The sequence below is a fragment of the Passer montanus genome, unplaced genomic scaffold (genome assembly GCF_014805655.1).
Source record: "Passer montanus isolate IOZ18808 unplaced genomic scaffold, ASM1480565v1 scaffold2, whole genome shotgun sequence".
Classification (NCBI taxonomy): Eukaryota; Metazoa; Chordata; class Aves; order Passeriformes; family Passeridae; genus Passer; species Passer montanus.
This window is the reverse complement of record NW_024366591.1, coordinates 7820486-7832861: the sequence shown is the minus strand read 5'-3', so window position 1 is coordinate 7832861 and position 12376 is coordinate 7820486. Positions and strand designations below refer to the sequence as shown.

At 47.0% G+C, this 12376-nt stretch overlaps 1 protein-coding gene across 1 annotated transcript in view; it reads left to right on the top strand.

The window, feature by feature from the left end:
- RHOU (ras homolog family member U) overlaps positions 1 to 7047 on the top strand; it is a 7182-nt gene extending 135 nt beyond the window's left edge. The window contains exons 2-4 of the mRNA XM_039706829.1: positions 3 to 223; positions 989 to 1047; positions 4071 to 7047. Coding sequence (XP_039562763.1) covers positions 3 to 223; positions 989 to 1047; positions 4071 to 4526 — 736 coding nt within the window. The 3' untranslated portion in view covers positions 4527 to 7047. The remainder of the gene's footprint in view (positions 1 to 2; positions 224 to 988; positions 1048 to 4070) is intronic.
- The last annotated feature ends 5329 nt before the right edge of the window (positions 7048 to 12376 follow it).

Below are 12376 nucleotides of genomic sequence, written 5' to 3'. Positions count from 1 at the left end.
CGGGCGGCGGCGGCGCTGGGAGCGGCGCTGGGCGGCCGCTGCCGGGCGGCGGGGGCCGGGGCCGTGGCCGGAGCCGGGGCCGCAGTGGGGTCCGAGCCGCGGCGCAGCATCAAGTGCGTGCTGGTGGGGGACGGCGCGGTGGGGAAGACCAGCCTGGTGGTGAGCTACACCACGAACGGGTACCCCACCGAGTACATCCCCACCGCCTTCGACAACTTCTCCGGTAAGTGACCGGGGCGGCCGCGGGCACTGGGGCGGCGGGCGAGGGTTTGTGCCGTCCTGGGGCGCGACGCGTCCTGCCGGTCCGGCCGTGGCTGGCGGCACGGAGGGGGCGCGATGTCCAGGGTCGGTGATTTCATGATGTGTTTATGGGGAGCAGGGCTCCAGGAGCAGGACCGAGCTTGTCAGGCTGCCATCGCAGCCAGCAGCACCGGCCGGTCTCCGGTGTGACGGAGCCAGGCTGGCAGCGGGTGTCATGCCCGGCCGCGCGGCCAGAGCCGGGATTTAATTGGGAACCCTCCGGTGGAGAGCTTAACGCTGTCGGGGACATCGGAAGCGCCTGAAGGGCAGGTTTAAATACTCGCCTTGTCTCGCCCTTACAAAGGGGGAAGTCCAGGGGTTTCTCTGCGGTTCAGCGGGGCTTTTCATGTCCCGGGCGTGCTGAATGTGTGCGAGGAAGTAAAGCTAAACCCCTCTAGCCGGACAATATCCCAGACTGCCGGGCTCGCTCTCCGCGCTGCCTGCGGAGGACTTGTGCCGTCACTGCCTAACTCATCTCTTGTAGTAAAATGAATTGGAAAGCCCTGGAGGGCTTGCTTGTGTTAGTCCCTTCCAGCTCTGCTAAGCTGTTAAATCTAAAAGAGTTGAAGAAAAGGCTATTAGAACTGAGGGATGGTAAATCTTCCTTTTAAATTTCTTTTCTTTAACGGAAAACATGTAAAGTTGAATTCACCATAGTTCTCCTCCCTCCTTCCTTTCTCTCCAAAAGCTGTTGTGTCTGTCGATGGGAAGCCGGTGAGACTTCAGCTCTGTGACACAGCTGGTCAGGTCAGTGCAGCCACTTATTTGATTTAAGTGACAGCGGGAGGGGAGAAGTTGTTGCTGTTGCGCAAAGTAGTCCTGCAAATGACTTCATGGATTTGAAAGTATTCCCAGTGTTTGATCATGTTATTATCTGCTGTCATTTTCACTGCTGCTTAACTCACTGCTTTGCCTGTCTGTTCAAGGGTGGGGGATGTACTGTTTCTCCATATAGGGGCTGGGCACAGGCTGCTGCTCTGCTGGCTCAAGCTGCAGCTCTGTTTAGCCTGACTAGAAAGGCTGAACATATTGGGGATTCAACAGCCACCTGGTTTTCTTTTTGAGCGGTTGTCACTGTTTTTATTTTTGCTAAATAACTGCGGGTTTAAGAATTAGGGTGTTCTGCATATTGCATGCAAAGCAACCACAGCTGTAGGTGTCCAGAGATAGAGGCTGTGTTTTTTGAAGGGACAGAAGCTGGAGGGAGAAAAAAGTACTTTGGGTGTTGTCTTTGGAGGCTTCATATTTGCCATTCCCACTGGTTTAGAAAGTGCTTCTGCTGCAAAGCTGAGGTTTCCTGTAATCTGCAACCTGAAGAGATGAGGGCGGCTGATGCCTCTCATCTCCTACTTTGCCTGATACATAAAAAAGCCCATGTCTTACCACCTCAGATTTTCTAGAAGACCCATGTTTGTACCACCCTGAGCAGTGTGCAACACTGCTTGCCAGGGGTCAAGGATGGATAACCAAAAGCAGCCAAAAATATTTTGCTACCTTACTGCAGCGTTTGAAGGCAGTGGGAGTTAGGGTCCTGTGCAGCTTTGTGGATGTAGGTCTATGCCTTCACCAAAACATGCTGAAAAATCTCAGTGGTCTTAACATACAAACCTATTTAGATAAGTAGTAACTGGGTGCCCTACTTAGGAATGGGGTTTTAAGGGCTGTGCAGTAGTAGACAGCGGTGTGTCCTACAAAGCCTTGTCTCCTACAAACAGCCTTCTGCAGGTAGGGATATGAAGTCAAACAGCAGAACTGTCCCATGATTTTGTCTCCTCCTGAAGAGATGGGGTGGTACTGCAACAGTCTTGGCTGTGCATGCTCATATGCAGAGCATGGCAGGTGAAACTGGCATCAGGTGACAGCCTGTGGACATGCAGTGCCTGTGGAAAGGCAGCTGCAAGCTGCAGAAGGGATGAACAGGTCCTGCCACCCCTTGCCTTCCCTGCCCTTAATGGTTAAGGTGTTTGCTCTGGTGGCCCAAGTGCAGCTGGATTGAGTAAAGTTACTGTCTTTAAAATGAAGGGGTTATCTAAACTGACAGAAATTGTCCTGAGTAAAAGATTCCTGAAAAGGAAGATACTTCAAGATACTTTGATAAAACTGCTGCTGGGAGATGGCTGCTGAAATCTGGAGCTAAAAAAAGCTCTCCAGGCAGTGGGAAATTCTGTTTCAGCATCACTAGCTCAAAGAGGTGTAGAATCCCTGCACCCATGTACCTACCATTGAAATGGCAGAAGTGTACTTAGGATATAAGGGAACTGTTTCATCTTAGTAAAAACCCTTCAGGTCTAGGGTTTGCTTCCGAACCCATTGAATTGAGCCCTGTTGAGGTTTCACATGTAGCAAGAAGAGGCAATTGCATGGCAAGGTGCCTTTCTGCAAGCAGCCCTGTTGTTCAGAGCAGCATCTCTCAGTAAATGTGGGTTTTCCTTGAGCCAAGTGGTGAGAGCCTGTCTTCTCTGTGGCTTAATCTGAGAATCAAGAGAGCTAATGACTCTTACTTTTTTGACATTTTTATAAATGTCTCTCAGAGATGCTGCTGCAAAAAATTCATGTGAGGAGAACAAGATTTCTGAGGCTTCCAGGGGGCTTTAAACTGCGTATTCCGGGCCTCCAGAGACTTTAAAGCAAAATTTCACATCTCAAAAATTAACATGCAACTCGCAATTCATCAGTAAACTGTGAGATATGTTCAGCTTTATGTTTCTGTGCCTTTTCAATTCCAAGCATTTGAGAACATGGTCCATTTTAATTAAATGTCACTGCTGCTGAGGCAAATCCTTCCTGTTCAGGCTGCTACCCTGGTTTTATCCTGTTGTCAGCATAAAAGCAGCCTGCCTGGAGTAACCCTTGCTTCTAGCTACATTCTTCTGTGAGGATCAACACACTTTTGTTATCATGAGGTGTTTGACTTTCTTGTGGCTGCGTCCTGAAGCTGAAAAAGGGCCTTGCTTTGCTGGAGTTTGCACTAAAAGAAAAAAAAAAAAAAAACAAAACAGAAGGGTAGTGCTGGGAGGCCCATGTGCAGTTTGTTTGATGTGGCATGGGTGGGAGGGAAAGGTAAAGCTCTTACTCTATGCCATTGGCATGTTAAGCCTGCACATTGTAAGTCAGTATTGCTCTCATCAGATTTAAATCCCTGGGCACAATGGCAGGGAAATTATTCCCATATCCTGTAGGATGTTGCTAAGTAGTAACCAGTTTAAAAGCTGACTCCAGGAAAGGTACCCAGAAGGTACACATGCTGCTGCCTATCTGCTTTGCCCCTGTCGAGGTCTGTCAGCAGAACAGCTTTGATGTACAGGTGCTCCTCCTCAGAGCTACTCACTGACTCACCCTGGAAGAGGTGGGTCTGGGGAAAGTGCTCTCTCCCTCTTCAGTTTGCAGCTTTCTGTGCAATAACTGCTTCCCGCAGCTTTGCTTCTTTGCTGAAGTAGGGGCAGAGGGCCTGTGTACAAAGAGCAGAGGAAATATTTAAGCACTTGAAATAACCTGCAGCATTAGTTGGAAAATCTCAGGTACGTGGGGAAGCCTCCACCTTTGTCCTGTGTGCCTGATGGTGGCAGGGTGCCTGCTGGCTGGCAGCCACAAGACCTCAGGCTGGGTACAGGTGGCTTCTGCTCCTGTCACACCTTGCTGAGTGGTCTAGGTGCTCATTTTGGTGTGCCTGTCAAGATGGCAGTGGCAGGTGGTCCTCAGCTTCACCAAGGCTCGGGGCGGGCTAGAGCTGCTCTTTCTGTGGAGTGCTAACACAGTTTTGTTCTGTGCAGGATGAATTCGACAAGCTCAGGCCTCTATGCTACACCAACACGGACATCTTCCTGCTGTGCTTCAGCGTGGTGAGCCCTTCATCCTTCCAGAATGTGAGTGAGAAGTGGGTTCCTGAAATTCGCTGCCACTGCCCCAAGGCACCTATTATCCTGGTTGGGACACAGTCAGACCTCCGGGAGGATGTCAAAGTCCTCATCGAGCTGGACAAGTGCAAAGAAAAGCCAGTCTCGGAGGAGGCTGCAAAGCTGTGTGCTGAGGAAATAAAAGCCGCGTCCTACATCGAATGCTCCGCTTTGACTCAGAAAAACCTCAAGGAGGTCTTTGATGCAGCCATTGTGGCTGGTATTCAGTACTCAGATACCCAGCAGCAACCAAAGAAATCCAAATGTAGGACTCCAGACAAGATGAAAAACCTCTCCAAATCCTGGTGGAAAAAATATTGCTGTTTTGTATAGGGGCTGCAAGGACCTGAGTGCTGCTCTGAGGAAATCAATAGAGGCTATATTAGCTGAAATCTCAATTTGTGTCGTCTTGAGTGTATAGCGTAGATCTGTATGTATGTGTATATGTTGCTACTGGATGACTCAGTTACCCTCTTGAGGATTGCAGAAGGATTCTTAGTTAAATAATTGCTATATATCAGGTCTGGCACCCAGTTTTGTGACCAGAACTTCTCATTAAGGAAAAAAAAGCACCATGTGTCTGTGAGCATAGAAGGATTTGTCCAAAGGATTCAACTTCTTCTGTTGTAAGGTGTATGTGATGGGGCGGAGCACAACAGAGGCCTTCACTGCCAGGGCTTTGCAGGAGGAACGCACAAGCAACGGTGGAAATGTAAAGCTCTGTACATGGACGATCAAAGGGAAAAATAACACTGTGCCTCCTAACTGACATTTGTAGCTTTAAAACCCCACTCCTGCTCTCTTTGTGTCTTCCCAAGCCAGTGCTCTTAGGGATCACTTTTAAAAGGGTATGCAAGAGGTGTAATCTATACGCAAATGCCATGGTTAAAAAGGTCATGGGTATACCTTCAGCTTGTGGTGAGGGAACCTAATCCCTTTTGGAGCTGACATCTCATTTGTTACCTCCTGACTTTCGGAAAGTCCTTTCTGTCCTCCTTTCCCTGCCTTTCCCAGGAAGCCGACTGGAAGCCCAAAAACACGACCAAGCTTTTAACTTGCTGCCTTGAACAGTGGTGATTTCCTCGGTGTTTTTGCAGACATGACGACAGTTCATCTATTTCAGCTCAAAGGAATGTAAATACTGTTGTGTTGGGGTTTTAATTTTTTTTTTTTTAAGCAATGTAACAAATACCTGTGCAGCACCATATAAACTACATCTGGTTTAAAATTTTCAGCCAAGAATTTCAGGATGCCCCTTTACCTTTTAAGGCTGCTAAACAAATAACAAATCAGGCAGATTGAGATTTATAACAAACTGGACTCTAGAAACTGAGGCTGCTGCGTCCTCTTCGTGATGCTGTTTCCAACCAAGTTAATGTTTCCCTTCTAAAGGCAACAGTCACTTGTGGTTGAATCTTGTCCAAGCTCATAGTTGTGAAATTGTCTGAGGCCATCCCCAAAATGTAACTGATAATTCTTTTTTTTTCCAGATCAGTCCAACAGATTAATTGAAATGTGCCTAAAATGTAGCTGAGGGATCAACATAGAGCTGAGTGTGACCTGTTCTCTGGCTGAATCTGGGTCCTACTGAGCTCTAAGCCTAATTGCAGTTCTAGTGAGTTCAAGAGACCCAAATGATAATGTGACTTTCTGCAAGGATCAGTATTTAAACCTGTTCTGCAGAAGACATTTCTTTTGTGTCTGTCTTTTTATGGCCACAATTCCTTTTTTTCCCTTCCCTAGATAGTTCAAGATCAAATTCTACTTCTTTTTTTTTCCCTTTGGCCCTAGCCTTGAAGTGACCTTTTCCTTATTCTTAAACTAAACTGTAGTGACAGAAGGCCAGAACCTTTTTTCATCAGAAATGAATCAATGTCTGATACAAAGAACTGTGGAGGCCGTTTGAGTTGACCACAGTTTACCTCCTGGCCCATTAAGGAAAATGACACTATGTAAATGGATTCTGGGCTATTGGCATAGGCTCCACGGAGAGTATTTTTTCCTTCTCTGCAGAAGAATGAGTTCAGAGTGGGTAATGTTCCATCACTGAAAACTTGAAAATGGGATGGAAATCTTTACCTAGGGCCTAATTCAATAAAAATATGTTGGCTTCTGCACTGGAAGAGCCTGGAAAAACAGTTTCCATAGCACAGAAGCTGGATGCATTTGACTTGGTTGCATCTGGTTGGTAATTACTGGTCCTGAAGTTAACATCTGAGCCTTTATATTTCTTACTCAAATGCTTTGACAGGATTGCAGATATGCAGTCATGCCAACATCTTGGAGAAAAACAAAGCTAGATTTCTCCTTGGTGCTTTGCTTCCCTGTAAAAAATGGTCTTGGTCGCTCAAAAATGTGTGTTTGAGGAGGAGACAGGCTTGAATCTGAGCAGCTTCCATTTACAAGAATAACAGAATTTCCTCTGCAAGATCATACTGCTTGGTATCATGCTGAACTGGAAGCAGTAGGTTATACTTTATAAGCAGCCTGTTCCATAGTCTGGAGTAGCATTACTTTTGAATGTAGCCAGCTGTGACTGTTTCTGAAGATGTGATTTATATACAACTTGTTATAGCCCTTTACTAGGTGTGTGTAAACTGAGGTCTAATAACTCTATGGATATTGCTCTACGTGGGGCTACACAGGGTCTAGGTTTTAGAAATCTTACTTTTTAAATTACCAGTATTTTACAAGCATAAATGAGGGGGAGATGCCTCTATGTAGTCTATAATCTGATGTGCCTTATAAAAAAAACCTCTCTTCTGTTTTCTAAGTGTAGGCTATATTCCAAAAGAAATATTTCATGTGAGAATGATATAAATGAGGTATTTGGAAATAAATTCTGACCTGTGTACGTGTCTGCTTGTGCTGCCTGCTCGAGGAGGTTGGAGGGCAGTCCCTTGGCTGTGCACTGTGCCAATACCCAGCAAAATACTGGGACTGCGCTCCCAGTGCCCCAGCAAAAGGCCTCTGCCCAGAAAATACAGCCTTTTCCCTGCACTGCCCCATCCCCAGGGGGCTGGGCTGGGTGGGAAGGGTACAATGGCCAGCTTTCTGTCTCCCTGCCAGCACAGCATCTTGCTGTGGCCCTGTGAGGTGTGGACAAGCTCATTGTGCCTGGCCCTCAAAGTGGGGCAAGTGGCAGGGAGCACAGCATAACTGGGGTGTTTTGCCTGATGCATGTTGTGCCATATGTCCTGGGGAGCTAGAGGGCATTTTTGGAAAAATAGAGCCTTCTCCATTTTGGCACCATAGGTTTTGTCACTCCTTTCTGGGTCCTGTCCCTCATGCCAGGGCCAAGGTGAGTGAGGTTTGAGATTGTTTGTGCTCAGGAGCTGGATGGCTGTGGCACAGAAGCCTTCCCCCTTCGATGCCATTGTGTTAGCTGAGTGGGGAACAGCATCTAGACCTCCAGGCATTCCCACGGATCAATGTCCTGCTCCAAAACTGCTCCAGAGAGGGAGCTTTGCTCTGGACCAGCCGAGGTTTGTAAACTGTCCCCATTGTGTTTGTTTGTCTGGGAGCTGAGAGGAGCAGGCATGCTGGGGATGGCACACCAGGTTACCCTCCCATGCCACCTCTCTCTTGGGTTATAAGGCCAAGGCATTTTCAACCATGGGAATGCACACAACCTGCACAAAGTAGGGGAATGAGGTCAATGCACAGTTCCTCTTTGTCATGGTTGATTCCTTACTGGAACAAAGCCTTGGCTTCTTCTCCTCTGTTAAGTGCCAGGCTGGGCACTGCTGCGAGGCTGGTTCACCTGGTGGTGCCCGCAGCACAGTGGCCCTGCCCAAGAGCCCAGCGTGCCAGCAGGCTCCTTTCTGGTGATACCTGGTGTGGGGTCACCAATGCCCTTGCTGGTGCCTTTGGAGAATTGCTTCCATGGGGCTCCTGTGCTGCAGGGAGTAGAGTCAGGGTGTACTGGCTGGAGACCAAGTCACCCCACCTTTGTATGCTGACTTTGCAGGAAAAGGGGCTGTGCTAGCTTAGAGTCTAGAACCTGCTGTTGCCAAATCCTGGCACAAAAATCCCTCTGTGGGATCATTGGGGCATTGATTTTCTGCTGAGGTGGGCTGCTGTCTTGTGCATCCCGGCATCTGGACAAGGCTGAGGCAGTTCGGGTCATCCTTTACCCCACTGTGACTTTGTGCCTGGGTGTGCTGCTGTGATCAAAGGGCTCCCTCAGCTGCCCTGCTTCAGATACTGGATGGGCTGGCAGCTGAGGCTGATAAGGGCATACTGAAGTAAGCCCACTGTATTTAAGGTTTCCCAGAAATGCTGAAATAGCTGATGGTTTGTGAAGAATTTAGTTATTAGTTTGGATAGAAGTTCCCAAGAGAGGACTTTGTTTTCTTTCATACAAAATTAAACTGCTAGGAAAAATACAAATTTTTTTTTGTTAATGGAGAAAAAGTCACTTTTACCATTTCCGCTCATGTTTAGTGGATTGGAGATACTTCTAGGGTAGGATTGAAGGTTGACTAGAGCTGAGACATTGATAAATGTGACAGTAAGGTCACTTCACCATACTCTTAATTTGCTTTTGATTTTCTTTCTGGACATCATTTTCTTGCTGACCACAGAGAGGGGGGTACTGCTGCAGGAGACAGGTTTTATGTATGACCGCATGGAGCTGACCTGATGTTGTCATATGTTGTCATGCTGAAGCATGTAAGTGCCCCTACAACTGAGCAACCTTTCTGAGCTCTGGTAATTGATGTGCTCAGGGGTTTGTACAAAAGAGATCTCAACTTCTGCCTTTAGTATTACCCTGGCATGCAGCAAGGTGAGGAGAGAGGAAAAGCAACTGCTCAGGAAAGAGTGAGACATTATAAACGTCAGGAGAGATGGCAAAGGGACTCCGGGGCAAGGGGGAGTGATAGACACTACTTTTACCTACTTTAGTCATAAGCAGATTAAAAGTGCAATTAGAGTAATGCATGAGGAAATGAACAGCCCCAAGGAGGGCTGTTAGGTATTAAAATACAGCCTTTTCTTTGGGAAGTCTCAAAGCTGTGGATAGCTGTAAGCTGGGAGGAAAAATCACTGTACACAATAGGGAAAAATCACTCAACATTTGCTTGGTTCTTTCATTCCCTCCTTAAGCATCTGTGCTACCTAGAGACAGGATGTGGGATGAGGGGGACCTCTTGCATCAATCAGCCTGACTGTCCCAGTCTATTTAATGTTTTCGAAATAGCAGGATGGGTTTCAGGCCAGCAGCAGGGCCCCAAGATCCAATAAGACCTTCTGAACCCTTAGCTTCCACATTGCTGGCAGCCAGCAGGAAAATATAATGGTTAGGCTTGTTCATTACCCAGTTAGTGCAGTCCTTTGTGCATAACCTAGGGAGCAAACAGTTGTGTAATCCAATGAATTTTACCATCTGAGGCAGAGTATTCTTCAGCACTGATGATTTGTTTCTCCACAGTTTTAACAGGATTGATAGATCAGTGATGTGTATGAAAAAAGGCATAAAGCCTCAGCTTGGAGCAGCTTTTTAGTCAGCAAGGGAAATGTGTGTAGAGAAGAAAGAAGGAAGCCCTGCTGATCTGCAAGGGACTGTGCCAATCTGAGGAGCTCTCCTGGCTGAAGGAGACCTGTGTTAGACACTGATTCAGACTCTAGTGTTGAAGAGTGTCCCTAGGTATCCCTTGTTCCCTAGGTCTGTGCATTTCAGTTGGATCCTGATATTATTTGGAGGCAAAGGAGGAATAATTTCACCCAGGTCAGCAGAGCTGCAGACCTGTAAAACTTTATGTAGCCTGAAAAAAACTCAAGCAGGGATCTCTGTTGAGCTTCTGGCACTGCAGGTACACTTGTAACAACATTGCCTCTCTGTGGTGCTTTCCCCCTGGCTACACTAGGAGGGAGGAATATTGATCCTGTCTGCTGCCCAGACTTTTGCTTGTCTCTGTGCTCCCCTGGGATGAATCTCCCACATACCTATCTGATGTTTCTCACTCCTGGTCTACAACTCATTCAACTAACTCCAATTTTCTAAAGCCCTTCTCTCTGGGAGGGTAACACAAGCAGCAGTGGCTGATTTTGGTTAATATACATGGGATAAATATGACATGGGATAAAGCATGGTCCTTGTCTGTCATTGTGTTTGAGGGTCCCCAGGATGAGGGAAGAGATGGGAATCTTGACTCCATGTTTCAGAAGGCTGATTTATTATATTATGGTATTATACTAAAATGCTATACTAAAACTATACTAAAAAGAACAGAGAGAAAGGACCCATCAGAAAGCTAGAAAGAAATGGAATGAATAATAAAAACCAGTGACTCTCAGAAAGTCCGACACAGTTGGACCATGACTGGACATAAAGTAGAAACAGCTCGCATGGACCAATCAAAGATGCACCTGTTGCATTCCACAGCAGCAGATAATAATTATTGTTTTTCTTTTCCTGTGAGGCTTCTCAGCTTCTCAGGAGAAAACATCCTGGCAAAGAGATTTTCATAAAATATCATGGTGACACTTGTCCTGACAGCTGCTACTTTTCCTATCATGATGGAAGATCCCTGGCCATGTGTGCGCCCTGGGCTCTCTGTGGCCACCTGGCCTGTGTGCTTGGTCATAGAATCACTTAGACTGGAAAAGACCTTTAAGATCAAGTCTAACCATTAACCCAGCACTGCCACATCTACCACAAAGCCATGTCCCTAAGTGCCTCATCTACACGTCTTTTACATTACTCCAGGGCTGGTGACTCCACTACTTCCCTGAGAGGCCTCTTCCAGTGATGCCAGCCCCTGAGAAGCTTGTTAACAGTAGCAGAAAACAAGTTCAAAGCAAAAGTCTGACTTTTATATTTGACATTTCCATTTTCAAGTTGCCGATGGGGTGAGAACTGCGTGCATGGTGTTCTGCCATTTGTCCTGGCAGGCACTTGATCCTCTGTGGTTCAGCAGGGATAATAGCACCATAAAACAGCTGTACTGTTTTCCTCTGCCTCACTACACTTCATAGTCTTACAGTAGAGGAACACTGAACAAGATTTATCTGAGGGCAGTGCTTGGACTATAGCCCCTGCTTCATCATGCTCTTTCCACAGCCACCTTGCATTCCCCTAGGCAATTTTCTTATTTATTTTAATTCAAAACGTCATGTCACCCAAAGCCTAGTGCTCAGCATTTTTCTGCTGCCTGTGTTACATTCTTCCATCTTTTGAGGTCTGTCATGGCCTTTCCACATTTTAATTACAAGCTCAGCAGTCTTCAGGCTTCCCTCTTCCTCAGGGCTGAGAAAAAACATTCCTTTTATTTTCTGCTTGTTTTCACATAATCTTCTACAACCCACCCGCGTGAATCTGGGGAGATGACTGGCAGCGTGTTGCAGAGCAAAGACTGAAGAAGATTGGGTTGTGATAGTGAAGGGTAAAGTCCCTAAGTCTCCCCTGCTGCTCGCTGTTGTGGTGGTGATAAGGCTGCTCCGAATGCAGGGGCGGCTGTTGACTTCTTGGGGTGAGGGTGCCTGTATCTGCTGGGATACAGGCAGAGCCCTGGCCATTTTCAAACGGCTTTGAAGTACCCTCTGACAATCTCCTCTGGGAGATAAGAGATTGCAGGGAGAGGAAGGCGTTCCTGGAAACAGCTTTAACAGCACGTATGTTTATCTAGGCTGGGTAACCCAGAAGGAGGCCAAAACCTAGGCTGCAGACACCTGAGAAGATAAGCAGGGATTTAGGCAGAAAATGCAAAGTGATGCCAAACCTCGGGGTTCCAAAGTTTAAATCAATCAGTTTTCTAGCATCTGACTCAAGCCTGCAATTGAACAAGGTATTGGTGGGTACATCACTCCCTCTCTCATCCTTTCAGTATCTGCATGGAGCTGTTACTCCTGGATTTGCCTTCTCCGTCACAGACGTGGCTCTTGCTGCTTGTGTGGTTGCTCAGGACAGCCAGGCCCAGAGGTCCCACACCTCTGGGTGTAGAGAAGTATTATGTAAAAACATATTTGCTTTTATTTGTTTCAAACAGAGCTCCCGTTCATTCCATCACATCATCTCTAGCTCCAGCATTGCAGGAGGTGGTGAAGGGCAGTTCACAGGTAAACAGCAGGCCAGATAACCAGGAAAATGTCACAGTGACTCGACTGACTGCCTTCTCTGTTTTGTAAACCACTATTGTGTTTGCTTTTTTCCTCCTCAGCTGAAGAGTCACAGCTTTTGT